Here is an 18,940-nt window from a genome sequence, read left to right on the forward strand (position 1 = left end):
GCACAAACGATTTGGAAATGGTTACTGGCCAGAAATCTGACCATCAAGGCAGTCCATGTTCCAGGTGTCTTGAGCGTCCAAGCGGACTTTTTAAGCAGAGACTTCATAGACACTCACGTCTGTGTGCTCAACAACGAAGTTGCTCTGGATATCTTTCAAAGATGGGGTTTTCCAGATATAGACTTGTTCGCAGACGAGACAAACGCCAAATGCCCAGTCTACGCATCCAGGTTTTGCCAACCAGGGTCGGGAATGCACTACTGATAAGCTGGACCCAGAGCCTGCTTTATGCTTTTCCCCCACTGCCTCTCATTCCAGCAGTGATCACCAAATTTTACACGACCAACTCCAGGATGATACTGATCACCCTGGAGTGGCCACGCCAGTGGTGGTACCCGGATCTTCTTCAACTTTCCGAGGTTCCACACCGGAGGTTGCCTTGTCGCCCAGACCTACTGTCCAGGAGTCAGGGGAGAGTGTTTCATCCCTGCCTCCCCTCGCTGAGGTTAACAGCATGGCTCCTGAACTCTTACAATATGGGCATTTAGACTTGCCAGCGGACTGTATGTCTATCCTGAAGGAAGCCACAAGACCTTCTACCAGAGCTCCCTGCGCTTTTAAATGGAAGCGTTTCTATATATGGTGCTTGAATAATGGACATGACCCGATTAAAGGGCAGGAACAGGTTATTCTGCCATATCTATTGCATCGAGCTAAGTCGGGTCTACAATTCTCTTCTATTAAGGTACACTTAGCTGCTGTAACAGCGTACAGAAAGTTTCCTTCGCAAGGTTCCTATTTTAAGATGCCTGTAGTAAAACATTTCTTAGAAGGATTAAAGAAGGTGTTTCCACTAGTGCGAACTCCTTCCCCCCCCCCTTGGGAGCTCAATGTAGTCCTTACCAAGTTAATGGGAGCGCCATTTGAACCTATACGCAAATCTTCCTTGCAGCATCTGTCTTGGAAAGTGTCTTTCTTGGTGGCAATTACTTCAGCTCGTAGAGTTAGCGAGCTACAAGCTTTATGCTGTAAGGAACCTTACACGGTTTTTCATGCAAACCCGGTAGTTCTTAGAACTCATCCTACTTTTCTGCCAAAAGTGGTATCTGATTTCCACATCAACCAAGGAATCACTTTACCCACTTTCTTTCCTAATCCTTCAACGCCACCTGAAAGAGCCTTACATTCCTTAGACCTTAAGAGAGTGTTTAAGTTTTATTTGGACAAAACCAAGGATATCAGAAAGACTGACCGATTATTTGTTAATTATGGTCCTATCAATACTGGTTTAGCAGCCTCTAAGCGTTCCATGTCAAGATGGATAGTCTCCTGTATTTTCTTGGCTTATCAGTTAGCGAATAAATCTCTTCAGGGGAGACCTAAAGCGCATTCGACAAGGGGAAAGGCCTCTACCACGGCCCTACTTAGAAAAATCCCCATAGCCGAGATTTTCAAAGCAGCTACCTGGCGATCTGTTCATACTTTTTCTCGTCATTACTGCTTAGATTCAGACACTCAGGCAGATGCTCAAGTAGGTCAAGCATCTCTGAGAAATCTGTTTGGTTAGTGAATGGTGGCATCTGTTTTTAATTGTTTGTATTCCTTGTGCTTCATTGCTCATCCGCGAAGTGTGGGGTATGGGCTTGCTATTCTATTCACTGCTTATGACTATTGATGAGTATCCCCTGGAAGAGAAGGATAAGATACTTACCTGTAATCCTAGTTCTCTTCCAGGGGTATACTCATCAGTTGATGGACAGAATGCAGAACAATGTCATACATTCACCCCAGTACAGAGATCTGGGCCTAAATCCATAGTTTTTTTGCTCACCACACCACCCCAGGTCAGACATGGCCATATGCAAATCAGCCCAGATCTCTGTACTGGGGGTGAATGTATGACATAGTTCTGCATTCTGTCCATAAACTGTTGTTTTTGCATTTGTCACCCCGAGAGGGACGGGTATGCTCAGACGTGAGTCCCGTGCTCTCCACACCACTGGAGTCAAGCTATCCTGGCTGATGACGGCTGATAGCCAGAAACCGGCCCTAGGATGCTTCATTCCGGTCCAGGGAAGACATGGCTTGGCAGTTCGGAATGGACTGTTCCCATAAAGCACAGGGTCAAGGCTGATTTGCATATGGCCATGTCTGAACTGGGTTGGTGTGGTGAGCAAAAAAACAATGGATTTAGGCCCAGATCTCTGTACTGGGGTGAATGTATGACATTGTTCTGCATTCTGTCCCTCAACTGTTGTTTTTGCAAAGGGCTCTTCAATGTCACCTATACCATCTGTATCCCGTTAACCGATTTCCTCCCCCCAACCCCCAAGACACCCTACTCCCAAGAGACCAGAAGACATTAACAAGGATCTCCTTCCATGATGGCATTAACTGTGAGATCCTCAGCGGTGGATGACAGTTTGTCTTTCAAGATTGTTTTAATAAGAGGAGCCACAAAGCTAAACATACAAGTGCAGGCTCCACAGGCAAGTTTCCATAATAAAGTTCATTTTGCAGCTTAGAACTTCTTCCATGCCTATATTACTGGTGGTCAGGTTTTTCAGGGTTATCTGAATAAAAGTTCTTTACTTCAGCCATAGTAAAGTCAGTGACTCCACAACTTCTGAAATGCCAAACCATCTGAGCAAGTTTATTTGAGACACGACCGTAAGCTGGATTTGGATATAGGGTCAGCTGTCAGAAATGGACATGCGTCTGCATCAGACCCATATTCCACCAGACTTGATGAGGTAGTAAGAAATGTTTAAGGTGCTGTGGCTTTTAAAACCGAAAGCACTGTGGCATTACTGGAGAGATTTGATCGAGCACTGTGCAAGTCTTTCTGCCTTTGCATATTAACTTCCAAAAGAGAGAAGGCAATATTTTTTTGATAGCACAAGAGTAGCTGACTGTCTCCAATGAATCAGTTCTACAATCGATTCTGCAGATCTAGCCCTCAATGAGTTGTGCCACAGTATCACATTCCGTCGATCACCCTGGCCACTCTAAAGCTGAAACACAGCTGAAAATCATGAATCTGAAAGAGACACGTTAGTGATAGATTCCTTACCTTAGAATATCCCCAAGCCTCAGACTGGATCTGGAAAGTTTTTCGTCCGCAGTACCCCTGCATGTCGGTACGTGGTGTCGTGCGGCTCCGCGACCGTCGCTGGCGCCGTAAGCGCCGAGATGACGTCACAGAGACTACTTAGGGGCCACCCATGCGCACTGATGTCAGTTCTTGGTTTTTCCACGCCAGCAAGCGCAGATCCGGTTAGAGCATGTACCCTGGTCCCTTTTTGACTAACATTTTTGAGGTTTTTTGTCTCTACTTCTTTTGAGTCCTCGACACCTGGTGCTATGTAGGCATTCCTGGATTTAAATCCTGCGGGGCCTGTCAACGTACGATGTCGGTGGCCGATCCCTCATGGTGTGTGTCTCTACTGTTTGGAGCGCGACCATGACTCCGTCATGTTCAGACTGTCTGGCAATAGCTCTGAAGGCTTTACAGGAGCGGTCCCGAAAGCTGGTGGAAGCCCGGCAGTCGTCTCCATGCCGTTCGAGGTCAAGGGGTCGCTCGAGGGACCAACTGCGGAGTCATCACAATCGCTCCTCGGGTCCAAGTCTTTGTCCTTGGAATTGGGTAAGCGATGTCAAAAGAAGAAGTCAAAGAATCGTTCTCCGACGTCCCCTCGTCGGTCTCAGGATGTGGACGAGGGGACCTGGGGTCCGACCCCTGTGGCTCCGTTGGAGCCTGGGAGTCCTGCAGCCTAATCACCTTATCCGGGTCCGATGGCGACTCCTGCCCAGGTGCTGTCATGGACTGCCTTTTCAGGCTTAGGGCTCCTGCCGTCGCGCCTTCGGCTCCACGGTCCCCTTTGAAGGCCCTTTCTTGCCGATGGCTCCGCCGCATTCGGCTCCGGCCCCAGCGCCTCAAGGTCCTCCGCCAGCAGCTCCGGCCCCGGCACCTCAGGGTCCTCCGCCGGCAGCCCCGGCACCGCCATGGGTTTCGTTCGTCCCACCTCTGCCCTTGTTCCACTTTCCGGGCACTTTTGCTCCGGCTTGGGGCCCTAATTGGGACATAGAGACGGATTGACGCTGCCCGGTGCCGTTGGAGCACTTGTTTTCCCCTGTGCTTCCCCCGCCGCTGCAGTCTGTTCCACGGGCCGTGGAGGAGGGGGATGACTGGGAGGGGTCGGACGACCCTCTTGCACGGCAGTGAAAATGAAATGGGTGGAGGATTTGGAGGACGCAGGCGGCCTTGACCTCTTCTCCGAGCTGGCATTTATGTCTCCTCCCACAATCATGGAGGTGGGCCGATACTATAGTGCTCCGTAGAGCAGCTGAGGCCCTTGACCTTGACCTGCCTACTGTCCCCCACAAGACCAACCTCGTTACTGAGGTGCTTCAGCCGGCGGCAAGTTCTATGGATCCTCTGCTCCCGTTTAATGAGGCCTTGGATGTTCTGATGGGAACCTTGTGTAGGACAGCCACTGGAGTTCCTGTGGATAAGAACGTGGCCAGGCGTCATCGCCCGGCACCAGGTGACCCGGCTTTTCTGACCAATCATCCGACTCCGGACAGCCTGGCATCCAGGCTTCCACTTCTCAAAGTGCGTTCCCTACCGCCCCTGCCGGATAAGGAATCGAAAAAGCTAGAGCAGTTTGGCAAGAGGTTATTTTCCTCTGCCATCTTCGGGCTGCGGTCAGTCAACACCGCATGCCTTTTGAGCCGCTACTCTCGCGCTGTGTGGGACATGGTGGCGCAGACACTGCCCCAGTGCCCGGAAGAGGTTCGGGCTGTAATTTTCCCAGGCTGTTGCAGAGGGAATGGATGCTGCAAAGTTCACCATTACGGTGTGGCCTGGACACCGCGGACTCCTTAGGGGAAGCGATCTCCACAACAGTGGCACTGTGTCGCCATGCCTGGCTGCGGTAAACTGGTTTTTCGGGGGATGTCAGAGTTCCCTCATCGACATGCCTTTTGATGGTACTCGCCTGTTTGGCGATAAGGTTGACCGTGCGCTGGAGCGTTTGAAGGACTCTCGGGCTACGGCCGAATCCTTGGGTCTCTCCACCACGTGCCCAGCAACGTCTACCTTTCGTGGCGCCCGTGCCCGCTCGTTCAGTCAGAAGCCTGCGCAGAACCAAACACACCGTGCCTGTGGGCGTGGAGGCCACCGTGGCGGCACAGGGGGCCAGTGGGCGGGTCAGTCCATCTCCGCTCCTGCAGCATCTGCTACAAAGCCTTCCCAGTCCAAGCTTTGGGGTGCACCCCACACCAGTGGGTGGCAGGATTCGGCATCACCTTCCCCACTGGCGCTTTGTCACTTCTGACAAGTGGGTGCTGCAACTCGTCCGGAGGGGTTACTCCCTCCCCTTCCAGTCTACCCCCACAGACATGCCAGCTCAGTTCCACCGCATGTCTGGATCATTTCGCACTTCTCCAACAGGAAGTTATGGCTCTCTTGGCCAAAGGGTCCATCAAACGCGCTACTGGGCCAGAAGTAGGACGTGGTGGTTGTTCCCACTCTTTTCCAGTCCCCAAGAACGACAAGGGGGCTTGTGCCCCATCTTGGACCTCAGGAACCTCAATCGCTTCCTCCGAAAGAAGAAGTTCAAGATGGTGACTCTAGTTCAGGTCTTGGCTGCCCTAGACCGTGGAGACTGGATGGTAGCGTTGGACTTGCAGGATGCATATTTTCACATCCCTGTCCCATCCTGCCCACCCACCGGCGTTAACTGCGGTTCATGGTAGGCCAGGAGCATTTTCAATTTGCCATGCTCCTCTTCGGCCTTACCAGTGCCCCTCGGGTGTTCACCAAAGTGATGGCGGTGGTCGCAGCTCATCTGCGCAGGTCAAGGGTGTCAGTCTTCCCTACCTCGACGACTGGTTGTTGAAGGCGGGCTTGCCCCAGACAGTCGTCACCCACCTTCAGATTACGAAAACCTCCTGCATTTGCTGGGGTTCTCCATCAATGTGCCGAAGTCACACCTGAGTCCCTCTCAGAAGCTCCCCTTCATTGTAGTGGTTCTGGATTCAACGCAGTTTCGGGTGTATCCTCTCGAGCAGTGAGTCTGGGATATTCAGGCTATGATTCCGATCTTTCAGCCTCTATCCCGGGTTTCAGTCAGGATGACACTTCGGCTCCTCGGCCTGATGGCCTCCTGCATCCTGCTGGTGCAACATGCATATGCGGGCTCTGCAGTGGGACCTGAAGTTTCAGTGGGTGCAGCATCAGGGCAACCTGTCTGATCATGTCCAGATCTCGGAGGGCACTGCACTACACTTGCAGTGGTGGCTCACGAATTGCGATTGGGTCGATGGCAGATCCCTCTCCCTTCCCCAATCGGAGCACACAGTGGTGACGGATGTGTCCCTCCTGGGATGGGGAGGCCACTTGGGAGAGGTGGAGATCAGAGGGCTCTGGTCTCCAGCGGAGTCCTGGCTCCCTATCAACCTTTTGGAGCTTTGGGCGATCCGACTTGCGCTGAAGGCATTACTTCCCTCTGTCCGGGGAAGTGTAGTGCAGGTGTTCACGGACAACACCACTGCCTTGTGGAATTGCAACAAACAGGGCAGGGTGGGGTCCTGGACCCTATATCAGGAGGCTCTGCGCCTTTCGACATGGCTGGAACATCAAAGTTCTCTGAACGCCAGGGCGGACGAACTCAGCCGCTGGTGCTTGATGGATCACGAATGGCGTCTGAACTCTGACATGGCGCAAGGTCTCTTTCAGCAGTGGGGAGAGCCTTGGTTAGACTTATTAACTACCGAAGAGAACGCGCAATGTCATCAGTTCTGCGCGTTGGAATTTACAAGGCGGCACTTGCTCGGCAACGCATTTCGTCGCAAGTGGATTTGTGGTCTATTGTACGCCTTTCCTCCTATACCACTTCTGCCCAGAGTGCTGAAGAAGATTCGGGGCGTCCGGGCCCAAGTCATCCTTGTGGCTCCGGATTGGGCACGAAGATACCGGTATCCCGAGCTACTCAGCATGGCGATGGATCTTCTGTCGCAGCAGCAGGGAACGGTCCTCCACTAGAACCTGTCTAGCCTCCACCTGCATGAGTGGAGATTGAGCGGTTACTGTTGACAGCTTTCGATCTTCCTCCTGAAGTCTGTGATGTCAATCTGGCATCCAGGCGTCCCTCCACTAAGACTGTATACGCCTGCAGGTGGAACAAATTTGTGGCATGGTGCACAGCAAAAGCCGCATATCCCCCCTCTGCCCCTCTTTCTGAGGTCCTTCTGTTCCTTCTATCCTTGGCCCAGCAGGGCTTCTCTGGGCACTGTCAAAAGTTTTCTTTCGGCCATCTCTGCCTTTCTACGGCTTCCAGATCAGGCTTCTCTTTTTAATTCCCCGGTTGTTAAACGTTTCCTGAAAGGCATTACGCACACATTTCCTTCTGTGCCGTTCATAATGCCTCAATGGGACTTAAACCTTGTCTTGACATATCTGATGTGCGCTCCCTTCGAGCCCCTTCATAACTGTTCTTTGCGTCTTCTCACTCTCAAGACGGCTTTCCTGGTAGCTATCACCTCTACCAGAAGAGTGAGTGAGCCCCAGGCTCTTTCTTCCAAACCTCCTTTCCTTTCTGTTTATCTGGACAAGGTGGTTTTAAGGACCCTTCCTTCTTTCTTCCCAAAGGTTGTCACGCCCTTCCACATCGGGCAGACCATCACTTTGCCCACCTTCTTTCCGCATCCTTCGAAAGAGAAAGAGAGACTCCACCATCTGGACCCAAAACATGCGCTCGCGTTCTATCTGAAGCGCACTCAACAGGTCCTGGGTGAATGACCAACTTTTTGTTGGCTAAGTGGGTGCCAAAAAAGGTAGGGCCGTGCACAAACGAACCATCTCTAGGTGGGTTGTTCTGTGCATAAAAGCATTTTACTCTCTGGCCAAGAAGGAGCATCCTGTGGGGCTGCATGTCCATTCTACCAGGGCAACGGCAGCTACTACTGCCTTGGGACGCGGAGTTCCCTTGCAGGACATTTGTCAGGCTGCTACGTGGGCTTCGCTGCACACGTTTACCAAGCATTTCTGTCTTGACAGTCAAGTCCAGAGAGACGGCTTCTTTGGCCATTCTTTTCTCCGTGAGTTTCTAGTGTAATCTTGTTCGCAGACCCACCACCGGGGTTGGTATTGCTGGGGTATCTATTCTAAGGTAAGGAATCTATCACTAACGTGTCTCTTTCAGATGCACAGGTTACTACTTATTCAAGAGTTTTATATAGCGCTGGCTAGACCCGGAGGTATCCGAGCGCTTTACATGAGGTTCCACGAAAATTACACTACAAAATTACATCAGTTCCAGTTTACATCAGTTTCTAGACAAACAAATGTAAGAGCATAGAAGACGTGATGATTGAAGTGTAGAGGGGAAGGGGGTAAGGGTAAAGGGATAGGAGGGAGATACGGCTGAGAGACAAAAGGAAAGTCTGTCCAAAGTCCGGCTGGGTAGGTGACGGTCGAGGGGAAGTCCCAAAACCCATCTCCTCTATAGCTATTAGGTAGCTCCACCGGGCATTGGCCAAATAGCTCGGTCTCAATGGGAGAAACAATTAAAGAAACATGGAGGGCAAAATAAATGGAGCGTAGTGGGGAGGGGGCATGGAAGGAGAGAAAGGGGGGATAGTGGAAGAGACAACAGAGAGAGACGAAATGAAGTCTGTCTAACGGCCGACTGGGTAGGTGATGACCAAGGAGGGAGTCCACGGCCCATCTCCCCTATAGCTAAACCAAGTAGCTCCATCGGGCATTCGACAAAATAGTTCAGTCTCAGTACATTGAGAGAGGAGAGATGGAGAGACAAAAATAGAGGGAGGATGTGGGAAGAGACGACAGGAGAGACGAAAGGAAGTATGGCTGAGGACCGACTGGGTAGGTGACGTCCAAGGAGGGAATCCCCGAACTGTCTCCCCTATAGCTAAACCAGGTAGCTCCATCGGGCATCAGACAAAATAGCTAGATCTCACATGATGAGGGAAACTAACAGATAGACAGGGTGGGGACTAAGGGCCAGGACAGGTGAAGGCAGAGGTCAATAGCAGGAAGGTGGAGAGGAGTAGAGCGAGGAGGGGTAGGGGGAAGGTAGTTCGGCAAGAAGTTCCCATGTATCTGGTGGGCTATAGTTGCCAGCTTAGCCAATGTGCGGGTACTCTGCTGATTGTCCGGTGCAGTCTCGGGTACAGGCAGGTTCTGCATGATTTTTGGTTTCCCTATTTTGCAGGCTGGAGTGGACCTTTGCCTGCGGGGTGTTGCCGATGTCCGGGACGTGTGTGGCAGAGCCTCCGTCAATATAGTGCCCCCGGTTTTGTTCACAGCAGTCTAATGAGCGTGCCCGGTTCCTTTTCAGGGCCACTCGGGCAGCCATTGTCACGGCACAGTCGGCGGTGAGCCCTGCCAGGGGGGCCCCAAGTTTGCGTTGTGGCTGTTCCGAGGGCGCAGCTCCAAGGACGGGCGTCTGGAGACATCCGGTGTGTGCCACTTGTGCCAGAGGGGAGGAAGGAGGTATCCTAAGCGCGATGGCAGTGCGTGTAACCAGTCCGCCACGTTAGGGTCAGGCAGTGACTGTCTTTACTGTACCCAGCCAGCATGAGTAGCAATGGGGGGTCTCACGTGCGATATTGGGTGGTTCTGGGGGGGTCAACCTCCTACCACCTCCTGTCAGCCGTGATATTCAATTCCTCGGGTTCCGACTCCTTTCGCCATTTGTATTAGTCGCGGTACTCTGTGGGCGCCATTTTGGAACCAGGCAACTCCATTGAAGAATTGCGCTCAAACCCACAGCAGGGCCGAAGTTCTTAAGGCCAGGCAAGGCATCCGATGATATTATTCAGTGCGGGAGGCGACCTCCTCTCTCCCGATAACGAGCTCCTGGATGACTGACCCGAAGAATTGTTATTTTGCCGGACTCCTTTCCCCTAGTTTGCCGTTCACACCTCCGGGGGATCCCTCGAAGACGTGCAAGGCCGCAGAGTCTGCTCCGGCAATTGGCAAGGTGAGCTGCACTTCTCCCCGGTGATTTTCCAGCCTCGGTGAGCAAATTAGTTTCTTTACCGCTATTGTATCTCCAACGTGTGATCGGGCTGTGGAGAACTCTAGTCCCCGCATTTTGGGATCGGAGCCGCCGCTCTGCAGAAGGAAAGCGCCTCCATTTTAGATGCGTCGGGACCCGCCTGTCTCTGCAGCGTTCTGGTTGTTCCCAGTAAGCCAGCAACGGTTTCAGGAGTTCATTGCATGCTCCTTGTTAACCGCATATTTTCAAGGTGCTTTATGACCTGTCCGGCTGCGTGTGTAACTATATATCTGTAAATTACATTAGTTGGTGATAAATTCCTTACCACCCCCACCCATCCTCCCCGTTCTGCGGACTGATTTCTAGGTTTAAGGTCATCCCTTTCAGGGTCCTAGTTTCATGGCACCAGTGGTCAGTTTTTTGCATGCCTCTGCCTTCCTGGCGCGGAAGCTCGTGTACAGAACTGACGTCGGCGCGCATGTGTGGCGCCTAAGTAGTCTCCGTGACGTCATCTCGGCGCTTACCACACCAGCGACTGACGCGGAGCTGCACGACGCCTCCTACCGACGTGCAGGGGTACTGCTGACGGAAACAAATTCTGGATCCAGTCTGACGCCTGGGGATATTCTAAGGTACGGAATATATCACTAACTAATGTCTTTTACAGCTATATTGTTACACAAGTAATAACTTGTGCATTTCCCCTTCACTAGAGTAGTCATTTTTAGTCCTCACACAGATGACTAAAAGTGGTGCGTGAAGAAGGAATTGAAACTCTTAAAGCAGTTAGGATTGGAGATCTGAGACAAATGGATTCCATATACCAGCCAAGACAGCGTTAAATCCGTTTAAAGGGTCCTTCTATTCTCATTCTCAGGCATTTGCATCAGTCCCAGTACTATTGCAGAGACCGCCATAACCGCACCAGCTTTCATATACATCCAAGTCACACTCTTAATCTAAAGAGCGTAAACGCACTCCCTCTGCTTTATTTGCCACTCCGAATGGATTGAGTGTATCAAACTACCTGGAAGAGTGGAGATTGATAACCACAGACAAATGCGTTTTGCAGATCACTCAGTGTAATTACACAATGCATTCCAAAGTCCTTCATCCATCAATACCTCCAAATTCAGCACCAAAACATAATTTGCTGCTATTAAGAAAGGAGGTAAAATCTCTGCTCCAAAATTTGCAATAGAAATGGCTCCTCCATGTTAAAGAGGAAAAGGATTCTATTTCGGGTATCTTTTGGTGTCCAAGAAATATCCAGAGAGAAGATCCTCAATCTAAGGCAGGCTGACAAGTGGATCAAGAAACAAACCTTCAGGATGCGAGCCCTGCACCAGATACATCCACAGCTTACGAGCGGAGAATGGATATGTTTTGTAGATCTACATAATGCTTACCTTCACACATCAGTGGAAGCATAGTGCCCCAGGCTCCTTATTAGTACAGAGTTCTACACGTTGGACTGAAACCTACTCCTAGGATCTTCTCGAAACGCATGCCTGTGGATACAGTGGCTCATCTCCAATGTTAAACAATCTACATCGATTCACTTCCTGGACTGGCTGATAAAAGCATTCCTTAACACCTTCCCTGCTGGGCACATTCCTCTCTGTGCTGGGGGGAGGGGGAGCGCGCACAGCGCCCCCATGCTCATGACGATGTCAGCTCGTCATGCAGCACAGTGCTCGTGTGCTCCTGACGAGTTGAGCTCGTCATGACCACACCTGTTTTCATAGAACGCTCGCACAGCAGCGTTCTAACGGTCGCACACGAGCACCGTGGCTTGAGCATCGAAGGAGTTATCAAGATGGATACAATAGACAATACCATAACTATGCAGTGTCTAAACAAGGTGGAGGCACAATATCAAGCACTGTCACTTGAGTCTCCAGCAAGTTGGCATTAACTCCTTCCAAAAAACGTAGCAATTTAAACAATCTGCCATGTCTGAAAAACTGTCAAGCGAATCTTCTAAGCAGATACTTCGTAGACCATGTCGAATGAGAACTGGGTAAGTGGGCTTGCTAGATGTTTTTCAGTGCTGGGGCTTCTCCAACGAAAATTTGCCACTGGGCAAAAAAAAAAAATCCAAGTTACATGTTAAGAGTGTTGGAACCAGTCGTTGGGCAATGCCATCTTGATCACATTTTCTCTAAGCTTTCTCTCTGATTGCACTAATTTCATCAGTGTTGGTCAAACTGAAACTCTTCCATGCCAAGATTATTCTAATATTGCCCGAATGGCCAAGACATTGGTGATATCCAAAGCTAATTTACCTCTTCATGAGACCACATAAGATGTTGCAGGTCAAACAGACCATTTTAACATGAATGCAAGGCAAAATTCTGTACCGAAACAGTCATTAAATTTGGGAACATGACTCCTAAAATCGTTCAGTACCAACATTCGAATTTACAACCAGACTGTATGAACACTCTTAAAGAGGCCAAGCGTCCTTCCTTAAGGTCGTCTGACACATTTTAAGTAGAAGAAGTTTGTCATTTGATGCTTGGACAACCATAACCCAATAAACTGTCAAGATAATTTAATTATTCCAATCAGAACTACAGTATGCTTCCATCATGGTCCATTTTGCTGCTATTACAGTATATAGAAAGAGACTGGCACAAAGATCTTTATTACGATTCTGAAATCCTCCTCTTTCCTCCATGGCGGTGTAATCTAGTATTATTCAAATTAAAGGCTACTCCATTTGATTCCATACATAAGGCCTCATTGCAACATTTTTGGAATGTAATAATTCCAGAGAGAAGTTAGTGAGCTCTTTATTCAATAGGGTTATACACAGTTTCATAGTAATAGAGTAGTATTAAGGACACAGCCCTCATTTTTTAGCAAAAGTCTTTAAGGTTTTTATATAAACCAAACCATATCACTGCTAATTTTTTCAGTTATCCTTCTTCAGCAGAGAGAATGCTTAGCTCCTTAGATGTTATGAGGGTCCTTACATTTTATTTGAACACAATAGAGAATATTCATAAGACAGACCAGTTGTTTAATTACAGCCCTAATGGAACTGGTATAGCTTCTTCAAAGCAGTTAGCAGGGTGGATAGTTTCATCTATTGCTGGTTGTTATACGCTGGCTAAGTAACTCCTCCCTGCGAAACCGTGAGCTTGCTGTACACAAGGTAAAGCAGTATCTGCTGGCTAGGTTACATATGCACCTTTGACTGAGATTTTTAAGGCATCCACCTGGAGATCCATACACACATTTTCAAAGAATTATTGCTTAGATGAGATTTTAAGTGCAGACGCTTTAAAAGGAATTTATTTGGTTGACACAGCCTTGAGATATATTTCAGTATAAATAAAGTTAATTGCCAATTGTATTTTTCTTCAGTATTGAATCTTTTATAGATCAACATGCTTGAATCTTCCAGTCGTCATGGATGGAGTCCCACGGTAACATAAGCAATAGCAGTAATACAACATTACCATAGACCTCCATGTTACAGAAAACTCATTTAAGTAACTTTTCAGCCTAATTTTAGAACATCCAAACTTCAGCCAGTCACAGCTGAGACCTCAGAGCTCCCTTTCCCCACAGAGCCACCCTACCTCAGTTTTCAAGCACAAGTGTAAAGGTATATAAAACGCTGAGGCTAATCGGGGAGGAGGGAGGGTCACGTGATTCTTTAAAATATATCAATACTAGAGAACCACAGTGTACAGGTAACTTGTTTTTTCTCCAGTATTGAATCTTTGATAGATTCACATGCTTGAATCCGACTAGTTAGCAGTAAAAAAAAAACACAATAAGAGAACAGAAATGGCCACACCATGAAGTAAACTTGTAGCATCAGTAAACCAAGAAGAGAATAATAAGCATACAAATTCACAAACATTTTATAGAGAACATAGCAGGCTAAAAGCCACATATCTTAAGCAAAGAGGCGTCGGATTAAAGCATGTGAGCCTATAAAAGATGTCAATATCGGAGAACCACAGTGTACAGGTAAGTAACTTGTTTTTTATTTATAACTGAATTAGGGATATGCATGCTAGTCTGCCTTTTTTTTTGGGTGGGGAGGGGAGCTTTATATAGTGTGAGCTCGACCCATAGGTATCCGAGTGCCCTGCATGAGCACCAGTTGCTTTACAAAAGGACATGTTAATTTTTGTTAGGCATTGGGAGATTAAGTTACTTGCCCAGATCACAAGATGTTGAGTGTCTCTGCCGAGACTCGAACCCTGTTCCCCAGCTTTGAGGTTGACCACTCTACCAATTGAGCCACATCCTCTCAATTATGACCATCAATGAGGTTCCTACGATGCTGAAGGAAATGTTGCTTGTTATCCTAGTTCTGCATCTTGAGAATCTTCACTGATGTCATAAACAATCCTCCCTGTTTGTCAGTGTCACTATTATGATTTATCACACATTTCTTATTACCATTCAAAAAGCGCTGGGGCTTCTAAAAGAGAATTCTAACTGCATACATTTTCATAGCAACTTGCGTCTGTTTCTTTCTCCGCCTTCTATAGTGATCTGGAGCTTTTCTGAATCATTTCATTCGTGACAGACCTTTTCCCCCCAAGTTTTCTAAAAGTGTGTAGCTAATTTCACCCCTGAAGCTTACAGTGTGACTGTGACAGATAGAGGTCTGTGACGGACACCCATGATGTTGGTTTATGGGGCCTCGGCTCCAAATACAACTTGGCATTGTGTCTGTGCTGCTCAAAGATGAACAAGTAGGCCATCTAGCCAGGCCGGTTGTGGTTCCCAGTCCGGCCCTGAAAACATCTGCTATCAACTGCACTTACAAAAGGCTGGTTTAGCATTCACTTCTATTCGCTTACATCTTGCTGCTATGGCTGCCTATCTCCAAAATCGATAACAAATTTCGCTCTTAAAAATCCCAGTTCCCAAAGCTTTAATGGAATTACTTAATAGCGCTATTCCACCCTGGATTCCTCCTGCATCTTCATGGAACCTTAATGCAATACTCAAAAGCCCCGTGGGTCCCCCTTTTGAGCCCCTATACTCAAGTCCTCTTTAATTCCTGTCTTTGAAGGTGGCATTTTTAGTCGCCATAACTTCAATCAAACGTGTCAGTTAGCTCCGGGCTTAAACCTTAGAAGAACCATTCTACCGCACCAATCCTAAATTGCTACCTAGTCTTTCAATTTCACCTCAACCAATCCATTAAATTGCCAGTCTTTTTTTCTCAACTTGATTCTGCTGCGGACAAAACTGTTCATACATTAGATGCCCAAAGAGCGCTTATATTCAACATTGATAGAACTAAAACTTTCAGAATCTCTATATACAACTTTGTGCCGCCTTTTCACCACCACACAAAGGCAACCCTATATCTAAATCAGGCATAGCCAGATGGATAGTAAAATGCATTAAGATTTGCTATGTTAAGGCCTGAACCTCTTTACCTGTTCCTCCCAGAGCGCACACTACTCGCAAAAAGGTTGCAACCATTGCCTTTTTAGGAATATTCCCATACCTGACATATGTAAAGGAGCTACATTGTCCACACCACACACTTTCACAAACATTGTGTAGATGTTTTAGCACGCCAGCAACCGATTGTACGACAGGCAGTGCTACTTACCCTTTCCTGCCTCTCTTCAAATGTATCGTCATACAAAAAACATTCACAAACCGCATAAGCACTAGCAAAGTCAAAAAGTCGGCAGCTAATTCCAGACCGATTGGCTTTGCCAATCCTGGTTTCGTTAGGGTATTGTACTATACTTTTGAGAAACCACATGCTGAAACATTTAGTTTCTGTAATTGTTTTTTTCATTTGCTTAGTAACGATCAACTCTGTGGACCTATACAGTATTTCCTGTACATGTTTCAATGCTAAATCCCTAAAGCGAGTTAGTTGAAATAGCTCTTTAGGAAACAGAGCACTCTAAATAGTATATGTGCATGCACAGTGAATTGGAGACGGGAGTCAGTTGTGTTTCTAACTAGGAATCCTTATGTTTCTGCTGCCACCTGCTGGCTTCAAGCGTAAATGATTAATATGAGATAAAATGATTGAAAGCTACAAAACTTTAGTTTACTTTGGGGGTTTTGTTGCATCTACTTATTAGGTGCAGTTAGGCCGAGGAGTTTTGGTTTTGTCGATGGAGCTTAAGTGCAACATTTCAAGTCTCTGCACATATCTGTAACATTAAAGACTATTTTCAGCTGATAAGAGCAAAAGGAAACCTGACATATTTACTGTAGAAATCAAGTTTATTTTTTCCTTTCCAGACACTGGAAGAACATGAGACTGAGACTGGGATGAAGTCTAAAGAGGCTCGAAAGTACATCTTCAACAGTTTGGATGATATTGTGCACGTGAGTGATGAGAAAAACAACTTTTTTTTAAATATATTGTGGTGCCAGAAATGCTTTTCATGGCACATATTTGATTTGACTAGAATGGTATATGCTGCATGTTTTTCTTTTCTTTATGGTTTAGCTATTGACCTCGTAGAACATCGAATTCTGAATGGTGCTTGCTGGATACAAAATGTGTAACTTTCTTTTACAGGTCTCTTTAGCCTCTTTATACATTTCAGTGTTGTGAGGTGCTGCCAAATAGTTTAAAACAGTCCAAGTTGTAGAATAGGTGTACCGTTATCACAGATGTCTTAATCTAAAGTTCTGGCGATTCTCTAGCAAAGATGGGCATTTGCCAGGTATGCCCACAAAGTGAGGTTTGAGGAGACCAGTAGGGAGTGAGCAAAGTGAGCGACATTGTGTGAAGCATAGTTTTTGTGCACGTAGTTTTTCTTCTGTGCTCGTACTATAAGTTGAAGCATTAAGTGTTGCACAGACGCTCTGAAGTATTGGTAATTGCAGATAAAACACCTTATATTTCCTCATCATTATACCACTTAACGAACGGGTAGGCCAGTGCTATGTCTTGATTTTGAAAGGAGTACTTTTTTTGGTTGCATATTTTCCATATATAGTTTGACAATGGGCGCGCAGTTAGGTTGATTCGGAGACACAGCATTGCCTAATGCGCACTTCCGAATTCATGTTTCCAAATTTTACATTTGAAGCGTGAACTTTTGCCCATCTGCTATTGCACTTAAGTAGTAAACATTCAAGCATACAAAAAACTTGGATAGTTCTTTCTATGTTGAATTGCATTTGTTTGATTTCAGCCTGCTATTAAACGGACTCACAAGACACATATCGGTGATCTCTTACCGTTTCAAGGTTCTTCCCCCCACCCAAAATGTACCCACACTCTGTTTTAGGCTATGGATTCACATGCATTCTCCTACTGCTATAAATTAATTAATGTGTATTTATAGAGTGCACTGATAGGATCCCTTGGCTCTGGTGAAAAAGGTGTAGAGTACTAGGTTTTAACCTACTTAACATTCCACTAGCTATATACACAACTATTAGGGAAATTAATCTGGAGAAGGCTTTTACATTGTAAGGCACTGTGTTTTGTCTTCACATCGTAAGTCACTTTCACCACAGCTTCCACTGGTCGAGTACACTTCAGCTCTGAGCCCAAGTTCTCAACATATACATCTAAAATAGTCTCAAGTGTCAAAGCGATTGCTTCAGGTAGTGACTTGCCTTTTCTACAGTATTGAGTCTTTCATATATTCACATACTTGAATTATTCCTCCGTCGTTGATGTGGGAGTCACATTTTATCATAATAAAGCAGTATGTAATAGTACTATAGGCTATAATTTCAATGCAAAGTGACTTTAATAGCTTATCTATGTCCTTTTAAAAAAGGACCAAACCTGAGCTATAACCAAACAGGTCTAGAATACTCCAAACAGAGGCTAAGTCCCTCAGGTTTTCTACTACACTTCGCGTAAAGCGAGTCTCCTTGAGCTCTGCGCAGTTCTGCTTTTCTGCATCTTAAATGTCTGAGTCTTCTAAGAAAAGCCTCTTAAGATCCTGCCTCTACCCTCAACATCCGGTAAAGGAATGCAAGATTTGTCGTACTTTTTCTTCTAAGACATTAAGAGACCAAGAGAGAAGGCTACTTTTAGGCTGCAGAAGTCCAAATTCCAAAGTTCTATCTCATCTGAGGACAGCGATTCTTCTGACTGACAACACAAAAGGTCAAGATCCTCTGACCATGGGGCTTCTGATGGGAGTAGAAAGGCCTTGAAGACACACCATAAAGAACCCCTAAGAAAGGAGAAAATTAAGGTTATCTCCACAGGGGCAGCCTCCTCCCAACCTTCTACTCTGTCTGCAAAGAAATCTGAGCTAAAACAGTCTTCCCTCCTCAGAACCTTCGAGGGCTTAAAATCCTCTCCGCACGCAGTTGTCGATGACAGTCTATGTCATCGACATAGATGATGATGATGATGACATGATGATAGACCGATGATGACACTCACTAGTCTTGGCGACGAAAATGTTTTTTGAGATCTTAGACTATGGCAGCGATTAATGATCCCATCTAGTCAACCAAGATGATCTCTTCCTCTAAATTGCTCTGGACTGCGGATTTGCATTGGCTTGCCCAATGTCTAAGTAGCTATTAACAATCACCAACCTGGATTTAACCCAGATCTTTTGACTTGGGGAGAATGTTTGCATTGTCAGCATTCCGTCCATCATTAGTTTGCATTAACAACCACATCAACAGGAATGCCGTTGACGGTTAAGCCATTGACCATGACACAACGGCAGCTCCACTTTAGGCACCATCGACGAAAGCACAGTCTACAACGGAATTCTTACCGCCTATTCCCCAGTTGGCTTTTACTTCATCGACAAGAATAAAATTACCAAACCTAACCAAGACTGCATTAACACCTGAAGTGAACTCTCCAAGCACGTTCTCACCTTTACTTCTTAGCCATTAACTAGATGTGGAGGAGTCGGAAGATGACTGGCATTTTTTAGTATGCACACAGTCCTTCGGAGCTC

General features: G+C 47.0%; 1 protein-coding gene across 5 annotated transcripts in view; it reads left to right on the top strand.

Annotated features, from left to right (window-relative positions):
* Window positions 1–18,940, top strand: part of HIPK3 (homeodomain interacting protein kinase 3) — a 580,167-nt gene that overhangs the window by 301,683 nt on the left and 259,544 nt on the right. For all 5 annotated transcript variants that reach the window (XM_078680871.1, XM_078680870.1, XM_078680873.1 and 2 more), the window contains one exon: window positions 16,284–16,370. In XM_078680871.1, coding sequence (XP_078536997.1) covers window positions 16,284–16,370 — 87 coding nt within the window. The remainder of the gene's footprint in view (window positions 1–16,283; window positions 16,371–18,940) is intronic.

This window comes from Lissotriton helveticus, chromosome 3_1 (assembly GCF_964261635.1).
Source record: "Lissotriton helveticus chromosome 3_1, aLisHel1.1, whole genome shotgun sequence".
NCBI lineage: Eukaryota > Metazoa > Chordata > Amphibia > Caudata > Salamandridae > Lissotriton > Lissotriton helveticus.